General features: G+C 42.7%; 1 protein-coding gene across 12 annotated transcripts; it reads left to right on the top strand.

Annotated features, from left to right (window-relative positions):
• Window positions 1-5,435: 5,435 nt before the first annotated feature.
• klc3 (kinesin light chain 3) lies at window positions 5,436-18,943 on the top strand. Of its 12 annotated transcripts, none has more exons than XR_004575824.1 (13): window positions 5,436-5,523; window positions 12,599-12,816; window positions 13,006-13,236; window positions 13,602-13,677; window positions 14,131-14,359; window positions 15,307-15,394; window positions 15,477-15,578; window positions 16,332-16,505; window positions 16,641-16,740; window positions 16,892-17,072; window positions 17,156-17,222; window positions 17,416-17,809; window positions 17,903-18,943. XR_004575824.1 is itself a non-coding variant. In XM_034292919.1 (13 exons), exons 1-12 carry the CDS (start codon window positions 5,475-5,477, stop codon window positions 17,506-17,508), a joined length of 1,608 nt encoding a protein of 535 aa, XP_034148810.1. In that variant the 5' UTR covers window positions 5,436-5,474; the 3' UTR covers window positions 17,509-17,522; window positions 17,591-18,943. The 12 variants fall into 12 exon arrangements, 10 of the variants coding, with proteins under 10 accessions (XP_034148810.1, XP_034148813.1, XP_019905939.2 ...); XM_034292919.1 differs by having other exon boundaries at window positions 17,416-17,522; window positions 17,591-18,943; XM_034292922.1 differs by having other exon boundaries at window positions 17,416-17,533; window positions 17,602-18,943.
• The last annotated feature ends 261 nt before the right edge of the window (window positions 18,944-19,204 follow it).

Here is a 19,204-nt window from a genome sequence, read left to right as displayed (position 1 = left end):
TTAGAAAGCTATTGAAGGTCACACACTTCACAATGCATGACATTACAAAAACTAAGCCACGAAGTTCAAGGAATCCTCCGTAGACCTCAAAGATTGAATTGTGTTGTGGCACTGTCATGGTTTAAGTTATAAAAAAACATCCTAAAGAATTGAAAGTTCCCAGGAGCACAGTGGGCTCTATCACAGTAAAATGGAAGAAGTTTGGAACCACAGAGACTCTTCCTAGAGCTGGGTGTTGGGCCAATCTCTGTAACAAGGAGAGGTGTAAAAGTACTCAACTGGGTTCGGCTGTGTTCACCACTTTAGAGAAGTATCTAAATAACCAGGTAAAGGTAGTTCAAAACTAACCAGTGATCAATTCAGGAGGTGACAAAGAACCCAATGATCACTCAAACAGTGCAGAAATGGGAGAACCTGCCAGAAGGAAAAGCATCTCTGCTGCACTCCATCAATCAGGCCCATATAGACAACTGGGTAGACAGCAGCCACTCCTGAGTAAACAGCATTTCAAATGCCGTCTAAATTAGCCAATCCAAAGCCCAGAACTGAACTCCACTGAATTAATGTGAGGAGACCTGAAGATCGCAGTTCCCCAACGTTCCCATTCAATCTGACAGATCTTGAGAGGATCATCATGCAAGAATGGGAGAAACCATCCCGTTCTGCAAAGCTCATAGAAGCAGACCCAAGTAGGCTGTGATAAGCTGTGATGGCTGCCAAAGGCTTTTCTATAAGGGTCTGAATACTTATGAGCATGGGATATTTGAGGTTTTTCCTCCAATAAATTGTCACTAATTTCTATAAGATTGTGGCATCATGTGCATACGTCATTAAGGTCCAGATGCAATCTTAGTATTTTTTAATCACTCTTTATGTTTCTGAAATAAACAGATTTAACAAAAAATTATTGTGGCACATATTTTATTTACCTGACCTACTTGCCCGTTTGTGTGGGCGCTAGGAAACAAAATCAAAGTAATTTAAATAATCAATAAAACAGTATTAATCAAGTATTAATCAATAAAACAGGAAAATCTGTTTTATGACCTCCCTGGGCTTTCACATTTCAGTTTGAGCATGTTGGAACTTTGGTGATGGAATTGCTTCCATTATAACCAGCCGGCTCAGTCTCTTGTGCTATGTTTAGTGTCACGGGGTCACGATGCTCCCAAGTTCTCCGTTCACCGGTGCCAGATTAGCTGATTAAATTGCATCGACTCAGCTACCCATGTCTTTACCCGTACCTTTTCTCATTCCCCTGACCTGGGGCTGCGGTGGATTTTTACTGGCCAAAATGATCTAGGTAGATAAGACATTACTATGAAGACATTGCGTCGGGCAAAAGAAATACCACGGGCCACGCCCAAAAAACACAATAACCTCCATACTCGGACACATACACCGACTGATACAAACTCAACCTGACTTGACTTTGGATTCTCCCTGCTCAGGCATGGCCAGGGTGCACACAGACCGCTGTCCAATGGGCATCGGGTTGAAGTGTAATGTTGCCCCGCCCAGACAGGTTGATCACATTCCCTGTAGTTTATCCTCAGGAGCCTCGAGTTTCACGGCACTCAGTGAGCGTGTGGCACAACATACACAACCGCAGGGCTTTGTGGGAGAATGGAGGGACATCATGACGTAAACCAGGACGATGGCACCGCAATACGTTTGGGAGAAGATCTGCATCGGAGGAATTGTTCAGATCAACAATTAAACGTATTCATTTTTAACATTTACATTAGGTATAGGGAATGGGGCACTTTTATGTAGTCAGAGATACACTGCTGTTCAAAAGTTTGGGGTCACTTAGAAATGTCCCTGTTTTTTCGAATGAAAAACAATGTTTTTTTTTTTGTTTAAAATTACATTGATCAGAAATACAGTGTCGATGTTGTTAATAAAAGACTGTAGCTGGAAACATCTGATTTTCAGTGGAATATCTACATTGGCGTACAGAGGCACATTATCAGCAACCACCAGTCCGTGTTCCAGTGGCATTTTGTGTTTGCTAATCCAAGTGTATAATTTTAAAAGGCTAACTGGTAATTAGAAAACCATTTAACAATTATGTTAGCACAGCTGAAAACTGTTCCGCTGATTAAAGAAGCAATAAAACTGGCCTTCAATAGACTAGTTGAGTATCTGGAGGATCAGCCATTGTGGGTTTGATTACAAGCTCAAAATGTCCAGAAACAAAGAACTTTCTTCTGAAACTCATCAGTCTATTCTTCTTCTGAGAAAAGAAAGCTTTTCCGTGTGAGAAATTGCCAAGAAACTGAAGATCTCATGCAATGCTGTGTACTACTCCATTCACAGAACAGCACAAACTGTCTCCAGAATAGAAAGAAGAGTGTATCACTTGCCTGAATATGGATGATAGATATATAGTACACAACACAGCCATTAATGTCTAAACCACTGGCAACAAAAGTGAGTACACCCCTAAGGTGAATACATCTATTTCACTTTTGTTGCCAGCGGTTTAGACATTAAGGGCTGTGTGTTGAGTTATTTTGAGGGGACCGCAAATGTACACTGTTATACAAAGCTGTACACTCACTACTTTACATTGTAGCAAAGTGTCATTTCTTCAGTGTTGTCACATGAAAAGATATAATCAAATATTTACAAAAACGTGAGGCGTGAATATGTATCATCCATATTCAGCGATGCGGACCAAAATTGGTACTTATTTGTTCATCTGCGATATGTTGTCCAAAACGTTGACACCTTTATGATTTCAATTTTATTTAAGCTGGCAAAATCTTTCTGTTCCCTTTAAGCTATAGTCCATTTATAAACTAAAAATGTTAGGGGTGTACCCCCTTTTGTGAGATACTGTGTATATATAGATACATAAAATATCTATGCAAGGTGGAGTTCAGTGGCCACTGATGCTCGTCAAGCAGGTGACCTGACCCTTCAGCAGTGTTAACTCAGGACATGCAGAGTCGCGAGGCCTAGCACTCAGGCCTGACTGCCCTTAAAAGGTATCTTGTCTTCCTCAGTAGCCACACAAGCCCAGCAGCTGAACCATCAATCACCCCACTCGTATAACTGCCTACACACACCACGCGTGATCTGCTTTCTGTTTGCCTTTTTTTTTTATCTCTGTGAAAGGTGTCACTGTGTTCCATAAGCAAGGTTGGACTCCATATGCCACTAAAGGAAAATATGTTCTCCATTCAGTAGCACTGACCTCCCTCAATCAATCAGATTTTATAAAGCCCTTTTTAGCTCCAGTTTGAACAAAGTGAGTATACCTATACCCAGTTTAAAACCTGAAAGACAAAGCAACAACAAAAATGTAAGTACAGAAGCTAGGGAAAACTCCCTAGTAGGGTTGGAAACTAGGAAGAAACCTGGAGAAGAGCTGGGTGCCTCCTCCGGCAGAGCTGGGCGGAAACTATAAGAGCGCATTACTTTTTAAGATGACATTGTTCCCCAGTACATTTACATGTTCAGTTGACCAGGTAGAAACAGTTGAGCTGTGACCAGAGTCTTCAGAGTAGAATCCAGGTCAGTACCTCAACCAGGTGGACTTGATCAGTTACTGTAGGTTTCAGGGAGCATTTAGGAGACTAAACATCCAGCATTTGACATAGGTGTCTTCGCAATGTCAAATGCTAAATTAAATGTCATAGATGAGGAAGGCAAATCAGATATGCTGTTCATGTTCAACAGACAGTAGTACCTTTTAGTGAACTTACTTACTTATGTCTTACTGTAACTCATATTGATACATTTTAATCACTACTGTCTAAACCAATACATCAGTACATTAATGTTTATTATTCACCCTGAGACATAATTTTGTCAAAAGGTACCTAAACAACTCTCAGACATTGAGAAACAATATTCCCTCTGTTCTGATGAAACCAACATTGAACTCTTTGGCCTGAATGCTAAGTGTCACATCTGAAGGTAACCATGCATCACTCATCACCTGGCCAATACCATCCCTATAATGAAGCATGGTGGTGGCAGAATGATGCTGTGGGGATGTATTTCAGCTGGGGACTACCCTACTGGGAGACTAGTCAGAACCAAGGGAAATATGAATGGAGAAAAGCACAGACAGATCTTTGATGACAACCTGCCCCATTGCGCTCAGGACCTCAGACTGAGGCGAAGGTTGACCTTCAAACCGGACAACGAACCTAAAAACACAGCCAAGACAGCACAGGAGGGACTTTGGGAATGTCCTTGGGAGGTCCAGCCACAGCCCAGACTTGAAGCCAATCAAACATCTCTGGAGAGACCTAAAAATGGCTGTGCAGCAATGCTCTGCAGCCTCCCTGACAGAGCTTGAGCGGATCTGCAAAGAATAATGTGAGAAACTCCCTGAAAACAAGTGTACCAAACTTGTAGCATCATACCTATGAAGACTCAAGGCTGTAATCACTGCCAGAGGTGTTACAACAAAGTACTAATTAAAGGAGTATCAATAGTTAGGTAAATGTGATTATTTTTTTATTTTTTTTATGAATCTAAAAAAAAATGGCACTGTAACGTTACATAATGTCGAAAAAACTGCCTGAACAATTTCTGCATGCACTATAAATGATATACATTTTTCATTTAGAAAAAATTGGCACACATTTCTAAAAATGCATTTTTGCTTTGTTATTATGGGGTAGTGTGTGTAGATTGATTTCTAAGAAATATATTTTATTAATTATAAATTAATTCTATAACAAAACAAAATGTAGACAATGTAAATCTGAATGCTATCCGATTACACCGGAAATGCTACGTAGCACACTGATTCTGTCATATAGTTATGTGATATATATTACCAAATACAATATGCATTTATAGTTGTTTAAGGAATGTATTTAACAGACAATGTTAAAGGAGAAGTTCATTTTAATGATTTCCCTAAACTCGTAGTCATGTTTACGCTGATAAACATATGACTACTGTAGCAATTACTCCTGTTACAGTTCCGACATTCAAAGAGGTGATGTTATGTTATGTGTTATGTGTCACTGAGTAAGGTGATACCCCGTTTCTTGGATCTTTAGCTGAGGCTGTACCGTCCTTTATTTATGTGCAATATTTATAAACGCCAAAATCCTTATTTTGGCTAACTATTTAAAGAACAGTTATAGGGGCTACGCTAATATATGTTTACAGTGTACTGTCAACGCAATAATGGAGTTTAATACATCCATCCACAGTAGAATGTAATAAAAAATATATAAAGTATAATTATTTAACAAAATTCCAATATTGCTTTGCGTTATCTAGTCAAAATGTGTATTGTGTTAAATGTATTTGTAATATTCATTCATTTAAATTAGGGACTTTTATTTTGAAGGCGAAGCTAAGAGACGCTAGGATTCCGCAATTGAGGCTTACTCGGGCTTTACTCCTATTGTGGATGGCTTCTTATACGTCAGATAGATGGCTTTTTTTTTTTTTTTTTTTTTTAGATAGATGGCCTTACTTGTCCCCAGAGGGAGATGTTGACGTCCCTGCTACCGCGGTGCATGGTGGGAATCATCAGATCAGGTAAGCTGAAGACAGTCTGAGTCTTAAGGACAGGTGAATGATTACAGAATTAATATAGGCCAACTGTTAATGCCGTCGTCCAAGGATAACCGTTACCTTGGCCCCATAATATACAAACATTGGATGTAATAACTTTAATGAGCCCGAACGAAAATCGGACACACTACAAAACGATATCGACAACTCGCCAAAAAGCCTGGAATTAACAGCAAGTAGGTAAAACAAATGTTTTGTTGTAGTTGGCGTTGCACTGTATTGTTTTCAGGTACCTTTCTTCATTCAAGAGTTGCCATCATCATGTTGTATTTTCAGGCATTGATGGTTGTCTTACAGTATCGCAGCGGTTTACGTGTTAAATGTGTGGGCGAGTAGTGTAATATTGGTGATGAACATTGTAGGCCAATTGTTTGTTGAGCATTGCATTTTTCTGTTATTTTTATTAATCAAAGATCAATTTAAAAAATGTATAATATGCTTTATTGATGTACGTTAACGCGGTATTAGCATACTACAAGATATCATTTTAAGCTTTTTGGACAAACCATCTGCCTAGTATTACACATTAAAACTCGTAATCCATATTAAACCATGTGCTCTGTGCAGGAAAGCCATAACGGGTCCTGTACATGCACGCATGTCTAGCTCACCTGTTGTTTTTGTCTCAAAGATGCATCTCAGGAATTCATCATCCAATTTAGGAAATGTTGTAGGCTACAACGAGTCGTGTTAGCGAAAGTTAAACATCAACCAATTGTTGCTCGTGTCATTACATCACTTTTAATTGAACAAGATGAATGCCAACTGTTTTATGCTTATGCTGCAAACACAGGTTTTGACATTTATCACCGTACAGTAATTTTCAAGCAAAGAACTTACTACAACTTCGGCACTTTCTGAACGCGACTAATGATGGTTAATGTAATTGGTTTGAATGGTATGCCTTATCAGCTAGTTGCTAAGTGATTCAATTGAAAGCATTGAGTAAACTGCATTACATAAGTCATGTGTCATTTATTGGCGAATAATACTGGGTCAGATTTACCAAACATAAATGGCAACCCGTTTACCTGATCTGTTCGGCTCCCGCCATCCCTGCGACGCTTGCTCCCACTGCCCGGCCCGGAGCATCAGTGTACTGACCACAGTCAAGGCGAAAGTACCAACTTAACTCTTCAAAAACTGTTCGCTAGCTGCAACTCTGTGACTAACCGATAGAACCCCTCACTGATAAAGTTATCCCAGTTAAACAAACCACACAAATAAATTAAAAACGTTATGTAATTAAAACATTATGTAATTAAAATGAACATAAATGTAATTTCCTTATGTTGAAAAAGTTAGTGCATCCATGCCTTTTCCATCATATAAAATGGATGCAATTTGAATCAGGTGCACTAAACGGATGCAGATGTTTAGAATTGTAGAGAGTAACTTGGGATGGTCCAGTCTTCCATGAAGATTAGATACTTGGACTGGTTTGGACTTTACCATATGGGTGTTGTGGCAACACATCATGCCAAGATCATAAGATGCCAAGGCCGTCAGAAGAAATACTAAGAATGTCCAAGAGTGTGGGAGTGGTTCCAAAGCAACTTCCAAGCAATTTAAAGTACAAGGTGAAGCTGAACCAAATATGGATCTTGTGATGGGACAATATTAAAAAAAAACATACTTTGACTGCAAAGTATTATATTTCAGTGTCATTTGTTAAATTTAGGTTAGCTTTATCTGCCAATTGCGTTGAAGTGAAGATTACATATCCAAATATTACTCCTCTCCAGCCCTGTTTTTGCCCTGGTCTCCCACTGCCCCTGCTGTCCTTTGCCGACCCTTCGCCAGAATTGAGCCATTGTTTCCTCTGCTTTATCTTACCTACTCCCTGGGGATTTCTACATTGCATGCGGGCCTCAGTGTTGACCTCCCACTGAGTTTCTACAGTTTCTGCCCTTGCCTACCTCGTGCAACTGTCTACTACCATTGTCTCAATTGTATTACTTTCCACCCGTGTTGATTTGGCCTACACTTATTCACCCTTTTTTCTTTATTATAGGTCATTGTAAACTCCGGAGCCAGACATATGCGTATGAAGGTCTGAATTCTCCTTCATGAAACGCAATATGTTAACTTTATCCCATACAAATCAGAGGCTCTCATTCCTGGTTATAAATTATTCTGTCAGGAATAATGCTCTTCAGAATTTCTGGTATTAGGTGATCTCAATCTGCTAAATTCTGTTTAAAACTCTCCCAAAATGTCTAGTTACCCACCAAAGTCAACCTGGTCTTCGGTTAAATTACACCCATACAAGTCTTCTTGGTTGGATGATATGGACCCTGTTATCTTCAACAAAGCTTTATAAACATCAAACATGCCTTCGCTGACCTCCTTAACACAAAAAAATTCATGTATGCTTTTTAATCAAAGCCTTCCTCAACATGCCACCAAATATACTTTCCCTGGATGGAACTAAGTTAGAGTATGTCAGCACCTACAAACCTCTTGACTGCTTGGCTTGGCTGCTCACTCTCAATACCCACATTGCCCACCTGCATTCTAAAGATAAATACAGCGTTGGTTTCAAGTTACACAAAAAGGCATTCTTCACACCTGCTGCTAAGTATACACTTGTAAAAGTGGCAATACTGCCAGTCCCCTAAAAGTGTATCTTGTGTGGTTATATATTACATAAGTCTTTATCCCATTGATTGCAATGTATTGACAGAAACACCAGTTGGTAGACACTAATTTCTTTCCCATTAAATGCATTGTATTGAAATTGATATGAATATCAATTATTTTTCAGGGATGTGTCAGGATTACATTTTATGATACCATGTTGGCCAAGTAGTTTTTTATTTTGGGTTAATGCATTCTATGCATATTTGTTGAAAGACAAAATATGAAATCTCAAAAATGATGTATTCAGATTTTCTTAATTTCTTAGAATTGAGTTGTATTTTTCCATAAAACATGACTTTCTTTTACCAGGCATACTAACTGAGAAAATGATTAACAGTAATGACATGGCTGAACAAAGAGCCTGGGCAGAGATGCAGGAATTGAGCATACCCTAAGGTTAGGGAGGATAAGCTCCTCTTGTGTAGTATGTATAGAAAGTCACCACCCTCTCTCAAAAATGTTCACCTTTTCTTGCCTTACAGTCTGAAATGAAAACACAAAATTTGACATTATCTATCTTAATTTACATTTAGTAATCCAGAATATAAAAGTGAAAAGAAAATGTTTAAAAGAAGTCTGAACATTTATAAAAATTGTAACAGTAAAATACCCTAGTCAAATAGGTGAACACTCCCCTGAATTAATACTTTGTGGAACCACACTTTGCTTGAATTACAGCCATGAGTCTCTTTGAATATATCTCTACTAACTTTGCACACCTAGACTGTGCAATATTTGCCCACTCTTCCTTGCAGAATTGTTCAGGCTCATTCAAATTGCATTGTGACCGCTTATGGACTGCCCTCTCAATAGGATTTTGGTTGGGGCTCTGACTAGTCCAATCAAGGACAGGACATTCAACTTCTTGTCCTTCAGCCACTATATTGTTGCTTTGGGTCATTGTCATGTTGAAACGTGAACCATTTTCCCATTTTCAACTCAAGAATGTCTGTATTTTACACTATCCATTTTCCCTTTTAAGTGCTCCAGTCCCTGCTGAAGAGAAATAGCCCCACAGCAGGATGCTGCCACCACCGTGCTTTACTGTACTCATGTATATTTATTTTGTTTTCAGGTTACAAATCTAACCCTCAGGGTGCCCTTTTTTTTGGTTTTTTTGAAGACATTTTCTGCAGTGTAGGCCTCATTGGGTTGAAAGATTAATCAGGTTTTTGTCAGACATATCGTTTTGCCTTTCAGCCAAAAAGTAACATTTTGGTCATATCTGACCACAGCACCTTTTACTTTTTGTCCTCGGGAATCTGCAATGGGCATTGATGTAAACTTGTATTTTTCTTGCCATCCTCCCATAGAGGTCGGATTTCTGGATCGCTTGTGATATTATGGTCACATGCACACACTGACCAGTCTTTGACATTAAGGCTTGAAGCTCATTTAAGGTTGCCATTGGCTCGTCCTGACCCTGTCATCCAGTTTGGAGGGATGGCCTGATCTATGCAAGTTCCGAGTGGTGCCATTCGCCTTCCAATTCTTAATAATGTTCGTAACTGTACTCCAAGATAGTCTTTAATATCTTTTTATATCCTTCCCTGACTTGTGCCATTTCACCACTTTATCTTGTAGAGCTTTCGAAAGTACCCTTTCGGCCCACAGTAGATTATTTGCTTTGAATTGCACTACTAAGCAGTGTGCAATGGCTTTTATTCTGAACTAATTAAAGTAACTGCAGTTGATCACAGATGAATGCCAGTTAGCTTGATTTGTTGTTTGTTATACCTCAGCAAGTTTGCAATTGCAATTCTAAGTGGGGGTGTTCACTTATCCAAATAGGGTATTTTACTGTTTTAATTTGTTTTTTTTTACTTAAAAAAAATAACTTGGATATGGTGGGTTATTGTGTGTAAATGAAGCTGATTTTAGGAGTTCTCACTTCAGGGCATAAGGCAATAAAAGGTGAATATTTTGAAAGGGGGCAGTGACTTTATACCCACTGTATCTTTGTAGGCAAACCTCAATGGTCTTGTAGCAGATACAAGGGTCCGGTTTGATAATGTAATTGTCTCGTCTCCTCTTCTCATGAATATTGAATTCATCAATCAGTCTTTACTAAGAAAGAGATAAAATAGTGTTCTATATATGTTTTAAGTCCATCATTGCACTCTTTACAGTTAGTGCTCCACAGTGTTCTCCTTGCAGGAGTCACTAGTGAACAGATACCCTTGTGTGTTAGTGGTCTGCTGCAGCTGGCCTGCTCTTAGCAGTTATGCTGAAACGGCCTCCTGCTCAGGGTAACCCAGCTGTTCGCTGCAGACACCTGTTTTTGAGACCGGCTCCTCACAGCTCGGCCTCCCTGTCTACTGCTCCCATTAGTATCGAGATGGTTTGAGGGTGATCAGAGGCCTTTTGTGCTCATGATTCAAGTACAGGCAGCCCTCCTGGTCTTTGAGATGCCAACCATGTCTTGGTTCTTACAGGCCATTCTTTGTAGCCCTGAAATGAGAAAACATGTTAGTGCTACAGAGAGCAGAGAATTTGAAATGTAACAGCCAGTTGGCGCAGTGTTCCAAGGCATTTTTGCAGTGCCAAGCTGTCCACCACATTCTTGTTCAAGCTTTGGCTAAGCCACTGGCTGATATTTGGCTAAAAGGTTGCTCAGGAGATGCAATTAGCCAAGGATAGCACAGTGTGTGTGGTGGGTGGGTCTGTAAGCAGTAACATCCTTGTCTTGTTGAGCTCGAGCAACTCTCTCAGATCGCAGTGTAGAAAAAAGTAGAATAGCATTGTGCAAACACCTGTAACAATAAAACCCTCCCAAGCCTATTGGGAGTTGCTGTAATTCGGTAGTAGGTACAACTGGATATTAGAAAATTGTGGGGGGAAAGATCTATTCTAGTCACATCACTCTTGGTGTCATGGTACTTCACATTAAGCTTCAGTCCCTGCAATCAGCTCTAGATTATAGACTGAAGTCCTGAAGCATGTACAATGCAATTGAATTGGATGCAGTCCATGCTGTCTATAGTCCATATCATTCAAGACAAAACAGTGCCCTTCTGTTTCCAATCCTAAGATATTGTGAATTGTTGTGGCTATAATTCAAATTGTATTTTCTGATTGTTTAATTGTTGTAGTTTAGTAGGCCTCTTCTGTCCAATATGCATATATTCTCTCTGCAACATGGGAAAATGGGTTCGGAAGAAATTTTAAATGATGTTTAGATTATATTAATATTTGATTGTTTGGCCCGGTTACCAGGTCTGTGCCTTGGGGCCCCAAATGCATAGCTTGTCTCTGCCTGCAATGTGAGAGAATGATACTCCAGGAAGTACTTTGTGATATGCCTTGAAGCTCATATGCAAAAATTATTTGCTTATCTCAGCTCTGTAGTTATACTGTAGATAGCTCCCTGTGGTGGTAAACCTACTTTACACTTTGAGGGTTTGGAGCCAGAAGGGCGTAAGTGACATTTAACAGGAGAGCCAAAACAAAATTTGACCAAAGTTAGGTCTTCAAGATTTGTTGTTTTATTCTTTATTGTTCATGATTTCACTTGTCATTTTGGCACTGAATAGACCTCATTTCATTTGATATGTAGAACTCATAAGGCTCCAAACCTTTTGTATTTTTACACTATGTAACTAACCTTTTCTGACTGGGTTTCTAAGTCTTGTGAAATGGCAAGCTATATGATTTTATACAGATAAGATGTATTTTGGATCTGTGGTTGACTTTTTGGTCAGGTTTGGCAAGTAATACCCATTCCTTTCTCCTCTATGTTTATCTTGCATGTTTGTCTTTGGATGTTTAGGGACTATCTTTTGTGAACATCCCAGTTGAACTGTGTTTTGAAGAAATAGTGAGATCAGTACCAGCTTTATTTTACAGGAACTCGCTTTGTCTCTTCTGCATACAGATTTAAGGTGATAGGGTCGCAAAATAGTTTTGGTATCTCAGATTGCTCTTAGCAAAGACGTGTATAAGTCTGATAAGGGTCTAAAATGTACTCTGTCCAAAACTTATAAAAATATACAACCAGGGGTCAAACATACTACTTCCCAATTACACTTCCATCTGAGAATTCACAGAACAATCTGAGATTACAAGTGTCCTCCCTCACATGAACTCAGCCTGAAATATTTCCCTTGTTTTCTTGCTACCTACTGTCGTACTGTTTTAGTTCAGCTCTTAACTAGCAGCTATGTATTGTTTCGCCACTAGCCAAATGACCACCAATGCCGTTTACCACCCCTGTTTCTAATAAAACATCTACAGGACCCTGATTTCCTTTGTGAGGCTAATACATGCAGATGCTGTAGTTGACTGTGTATTTTAAAATGTTGATTCTAACACCCCCCCCTTTCTTCTCTTCCTCCTTGTTCCCGTTTTCTCATCAATCCCCTCTTCATCGATCTCCACGCACGGTTGTGCCTGACAGCAGGTGCCATGCTGTCAGGGGAGGAGATTCTGTGTAGCACGCGGCAGGTTATAGCGGGCCTAGAGGCACTGCGTGGGGAGAACCGCACCCTCCTGGACAGCCTGCAGGAGGCGCTGGAGGGCCGACCGATGATCGAGAGCGGCAGCGTGGAGCAGGAGAAGAGCAGCATCATCCGCCAGTCTCTGGATAGGATAGAGTTAGGCCTTGGAGAGGCACAGGTGGGTCATTCAGCAGAGGAGGTAGCTGAAGAACCTTGTAGACAGCAGATTGGTTGAAGTGCTACTTTAGTTACCAGGGAGTGTATTGGATTTAAATGTGCATTATGCACACCTACCTCACTCTTCAATTTGACTCTCTTGCCCCCCCCCCCCCCCCCTTCTCTCCCCCCACCCCCTCCACGTCTGTAGGTGATGATGGCTCTGTCAGCCCACCTGGGCTCCCTGGAAGCCGAGAAACAGAAGCTGCGGGCCCAGGTACGGAGGCTGTGCCAGGAGAACCAGTGGCTGCGGGATGAGCTGGCTGGAGCCCAGCAGAGGCTGCAGGACCGGGAGCAGGAGGTGGTCACCCTGGAGGAGCAGAACCGACACCTGCAGTTCATGAGCAGCATTCGCAAGTACGATCAGGAGGAGCCCCCGTCGGTACGTCACCGATGGGCAATCGCTGTGGACTGAAACAGGGAGAATCTTCCAGAACTCGTCCAGTGACGAATGCGGTTTTGTTTTATTCCTGTTGAACATAGTGTTTTTGCTACTGTGTGCTACAACGAATAGGACCCAGTAAATGGTGCAGGTGTTTGCCTCACATGTACGGTACCAGTCAAAGTTTTGGACAGAATTACCCATTCAAGGGATGTACCTGTAACTCGTGATTACCAGCCTGTAATGACTGAAGCTAAGCTAAGTAGTTCATGGCTTATCAGAAAACGTCTGCTATGTGCTTCCCTGTGTAGTTCATGCGTGACTTAGTGTAGTCCGCTCTACAGCTCTGACCTTCATGTGTGCAGGATGACAAAGAGACGGGCTCAGCCAAGGAGTCCCTGGACGACCTTTTTCCCACGGATGAGGAGGAACAGTCACAGAGTACGTGCACTCGTCAAATGAACCGGATATGCTTATCTCTCTATCTGCTGTGCAGACGAGCTGTGCATGTATGTGTGTTGGTGTTTTCGATGTGTGTGTGTGTATGTGCACCTCACGTTCCATCGCGTTGTGTTTGTGTCCGAGTACGTGTCCATTTGTACGTGTTTATGTGGTGTGTAAATCTAATTCAATCCAAAGTGTATTGATTACATGTGCCAAAGACTTGATTATTGAAATGCTTAGATGCCGTCGGCCAACAATGCAAGTGGGTGGGGGGGACCACAATAATTAAAAAACATAGAATTGCTACACAATCACTTTGGGGTCTCCTGATCTGAAAAGGGAGGGTAAAAACTACGGTACGCATTTGTTACATAGAAACAGCGCTGTGCGACTAACCGGCTGTGTAATTCCTCTGTCCGCACGCCTCCTCCCCCTGACCCCGTCCTCCAGTATCTCAGTCCCATGGCAGCAGTGCGGCAGCCGCAGCCCAGCAGGGAGGCTATGAGATCCCGGCCCGTCTGAGGACCCTGCACAACCTGGTGATCCAGTACGCCTCCCAGGGGCGCTACGAGGTGGCCGTGCCCCTCTGCAAACAGGCCCTGGAGGACCTGGAGAAGACCTCCGGCCACAGCCACCCTGATGTGGCCACCATGCTCAACATCCTGGCCCTGGTCTACAGGTGAGTGGGGCAGTGTTAGGTCAGACTCAACATCCTGGGCCCTGGTCTACAGGTGAGTGGGGCAGTGTTAGGTCAGACTCAACATCCTGGCCCTGGTCTACAGGTGAGTGGGGCAGTGTTAGGTCAGACTCAACATCCTGGCCCCTGGTCTACAGGTGAGTGGGGCAGTGTTAGGTCAGACTCAACATCCTGGCCCCTGGTCTACAGGTGAGTGGGGCAGTGTTAGGTCAGACTCAACATCCTGGCCCCTGGTCTACAGGTGAGTGGGGCAGTGTTAGGTCAGACTCAACATCCTGGGCCCTGGTCTACAGGTGAGTGGGGCAGTGTTAGGTCAGACTCAACATCCTGGGCCCTGGTCTACAGGTGAGTGGGGCAGTGTTAGGTCAGACTCAACATCCTGGCCCTGGTCTACAGGTGAGTGGGGCAGTGTTAGGTCAGACTCAACATCCTGGGCCCTGGTCTACAGGTGAGTGGGGCAGTGTTAGGTCAGACTCAACATCCTGGCCCTGGTCTACAGGTGAGTGGGGCAGTGTTAGGTCAGACTCAACATCCTGGCCCCTGGTCTACAGGTGAGTGGGGCAGTGTTAGGTCAGACTCAACATCCTGGCCCTGGTCTACAGGTGAGTGGGGCAGTGTTAGGTCAGACTCAACATCCTGGGCCCTGGTCTACAGGTGAGTGGGGCAGTGTTAGGTCAGACTCAACATCCTGGCCCTGGTCTACAGGTGAGTGGGGCAGTGTTAGGTCAGACTCAACATCCTGGCCCTGGTCTACAGGTGAGTGGGGCAGTGTTAGGTCAGACTCAACATCCTGGCCCCTGGTCTACAGGTGAGTGGATCGAGTTAGCTGCGCCTTGACTTCGTGCTGGGCGTTCTTGTGAAGGGATTTGCACGGTTTCAGTGGTTCCTTTGGCGATATGCAAATGCTTGTTTTACTCTCTTCTCCACAGAGATCAGAACAAGTACAAGGAGGCAGCTAACCTGCTAAACGACGCGCTGGCCATTAGGGAGAAGACTCTGGGCATGGATCATCCTGCGGTAGGACTCTACAGAGGTCAAGCTAAATAATTTCTACAGTCGAGCTTGTCGACGTGTCTAACAGTACTATATTTGCTCATAGGTGGCAGCCACACTCAACAACCTGGCTGTACTGTATGGCAAAAGGGGGAAGTACAAGGAGGCAGAGCCACTGTGTAAGAGAGCCCTGGAGATCAGGGAGAAGGTAACTAAGGCAGTAACCTAGCAACATGCCAACATGCTAGCTATAAACCCTGTCCTCTGTTAGCATTCTTTAGTACATAGCACTGCTTCGGTATAGTACTGTAACAGGGTGTCCTTAAAATGTCTTAAATGAATTTATCGAAATAGAAGGCCCTTAAAAGTCTTAAATAGTCTTATTTTGTCTTTAAAAAAGTATTTATTAAGTTTGCATGCAAATACAGAAGCCCCTTTACAGCTCCTTGTTTTGGTGCTCATCAACAACTACATCCAAGAGAGCAATAATTAATTTCTCCCTAATTTTTTCATTTGAATATCGATGTTGTCAGTGATTTGACTACTTGACAAGATGAACACTGTTCATTGGTCGACGTGGGTGGGGGCCGCTCTAGAGTTCAATACATTTCTACTTCTGGGTCTTGACCTGCGAGCATGCCAGCACAGAAAGCGAGACCACTCACAAGATTGGACACCAAGCAGCTTGCAAAACTGCTTGCATTTTGCCGCCCTACTTCAAATGAAAGTCTGAGTTCTTCACCACAACCCTGTCTAGGTTCCTTCAGTCGTATTGGTGTTCTTTTTTTTGTGTGGGGGGGTGTTGTGAAACTGGTCTTAAATTTTATTCAAAGTGGCATTAAAAAATTCAAAGGTCTTAACTTGCTGAAACCTGCAGATACCCTGCTATAATTTCTGTCATCTGAGGAAAGTGTAACCTGACCGTCAGTCTCCATTCCCCATGTGGCGTTGATGTGGGCAGGTGTTGGGCACGGACCACCCTGACGTGGCCAAGCAGCTGAACAACCTGGCCCTGCTGTGTCAGAACCAGGGCAAGTACCAGGAGGTTGAGCAGTACTACGAGCGAGCCCTGCACATCTACCAGAGCAGGCTAGGCCCCGACGATGCCAACGTGGCCAAGACCAAGAACAACCTGGTGAGGGAAGGAGGAGAGTTTGAAAGGGTTTTGGTGTGGTCGCCGTGGTCACTCTTGTCCATGACTTTGTCCATTAGGTTACGTTACATAACCCGTTTCTATCCGTGACTAGTTATGCTGTCTTCCTGGGAACAGGCCTCATGTTACTTGAAACAGGGGAAGTACCGACAAGCTGAGGCGCTGTACAAAGAAATTCTGACCCGAGCCCATGAAAAAGAGTTTGGATCTGTGGATGGTGAGAGCCAAGTCAAATATGATCTCTGAGACTCCTCTAGGATTAGTGAGATGTATCTCGGTTATGACCTGTTACACATCTAGTGGTCCTGTCCCGGTTGGTTAATGAGCAATGCTGCTGAGGTGTGTCCTCCGTGTTGCCCCTGTGTCAGGTGAGGGCCATCACATCTGGACCCACACGGAGGAGGCAGGCCCCGTGCAGGACGGGCTGGGCAGCCTGAAGCGCAGTGGCTCCTTCACCAAATTGCGGGAGTCGATACGCAGGAGCAGCGAGAAGCTGGTCAGGAAGCTGAAAGGAGTGGGAACTCAGGATACCACCCCTCGAACACCTGGGTAGGGACCAGCGCCTCAGTGTGTAATCGGTCACAATGATCTCCAGTTTGTTACTTAAGGCGGTCCGTCTTGTTTTTGCTCAGGATGAAGAGGGCAAATTCCCTGAATGTGCTGAACGTGGGTGTGAGGGAGACTCCGGAAGCGTCCAGGGTGAGTAGCCACTGTCAGGGTTTCCAAATAGTTCTCTTGTTTCTGTACAGTGTGAATGTTGACATTTGTAAAACTTTTGCCGTTGCCTTTGATTCTATGTGCCGGATGACATACCTCTGGGTGTGCGTCTCTGAAGTTAATGTCATTGTTCTACACCTGCAGTCAGTCAAGGGTTGTTTGTATGTTCTTCCAGAACGCCAGCGGCCTGACAGAGACCCGGACTCTTAGTTCCAGCACCCAGAGTTTGGCCCGGCGAGGGTCCCTATCCTACACCTCTGAACACTGACCACACAGCCCCTCCTCACATCCAGGAGGTACTCCCACACCGCCCCGCCCTACATCCAGGAGGTACTCCCACACAGCCCCTCCTCACATCCAGGAGGTACTCCCACACCGCCCCGCCCTACATCCAGGAGGTACTCCCACACAGCCCCTCCCCACATCCAGGAGGTACTCCCACACCGCCCCGCCCTACATCCAGGAGGTACTCCCACACAGCCCCTCCCCACATCCAGGAGGTACTCCCACACTGCTCCCTCCTCACATCCAGGAGGTGCTCCAACACAGCCCCTCCCTACATCCAGGAGGTACTCCCACAAAGCTCTGGCTACTTTTCTCTGTTTTTATCAAACAATGATCCTTTATCAGTTTTGTTTTTGTGTACTACACTTTTATGGCAGGTGGAGGTCACTGGTACTCTTCCGGTCTGCTGGTGTTCTGGAAAATTCCATCTCTGAGGTATAGTTAGATAAAAACAACACAGTGAGGACGGGTGTTGAGAAACACTGATAGTATCTGTTTCAGATGAAGCTGATCTGGTACAATCTGCATTTTTTATAAGAATGTATTCATGTTCTGTTGTGACTTACTGTACAATGAGGAAAATGCTTGAATTATTCTCTTCTTGATTTTGTTCAGAACATCTTGATATATGCATTTGGAACTCTTAACTGCAATCAGGCCATCAAACAAATTTCTGCAGCTACAGTACTTACACGTTAAAATGATTGTATATGCTTGCAAAGAACGTCCTATTTATGCAATGTTGTTTTTAAAAAGTTACATTCCGATTTTCTTTGTTTGTTTTTACCAGCTGTACTTAAAATGTGAACACTTGTGTTCTTGTTTTTTTTTTGCACTAGAATATTTTTATTCCAAATTGCTTTTCTTTACTTTACATATAGCTAGTGAATGTGATGAACAGATCTATTTGATTCCAAGTTAGATTGTGGTTGTACTTTTCCACCATTAACATTACTAGAACAAAAATTTGCTTTTCAGTCCAGTTGTACAATGTTAATTGTCTAAGGCTTGGCATTCTTTAGGATGTGTTAGAACTACATTTTGCATATTGTATTATAACCTCTTTTAAAAGCATTTTAGCTATGTTGATGCCCCAAAGGTAAAAGCACTATGTGCCTGTATTAATTTATTTTAAATATATTTGACATGTTTGGTAGCTAGCTCTTTAGTTTGGGAACTTCTGCACCAAAAGATCAGAAAATGTAGCCCATGTATATTAATCATTTTTACACAATTTTCTTAAACAAAAAACTGTTGCACATTCACTGTGGTGGTATTGCCTTGTGGTTGTTCAAATGACTGTATGAAGTAGTAATTCATTTAGAAAACCAATATTGTTACCAGCCTAAATTGTCCATATTTGGAGTCATGCTCACCTTTTATAGACCGTTAATAAAATAACAAGGTCCAGTGGAAAAGCATTCTCATCATTGCTAATATAATTTCCATGACTTGAACAGCTGTGATCTTTAATTCTACCTGTCAGACATGCACGTTTGTGGTCCTGAGAAAGGATGGGCCGGGTCATAACCAGAACACGCAAGGGAAAAGCAACATTTTGAATATTCATCACTGGCTTGGATTCTCCGGGATCTAAATGATCCAACTGCCGCCTGGTCGACACCTATTTTTGACGGCACAAACAATCCCTGCAGAGAAACACCGTCTCAGACTGAAGT

Source organism: Esox lucius, chromosome 1 (genome assembly GCF_011004845.1).
Source record: "Esox lucius isolate fEsoLuc1 chromosome 1, fEsoLuc1.pri, whole genome shotgun sequence".
In the NCBI taxonomy this organism is placed as follows: Eukaryota; Metazoa; Chordata; class Actinopteri; order Esociformes; family Esocidae; genus Esox; species Esox lucius.
Note: the sequence above shows the minus strand (reverse complement) of the source record. Positions and strands in the feature narration are given on the sequence as shown.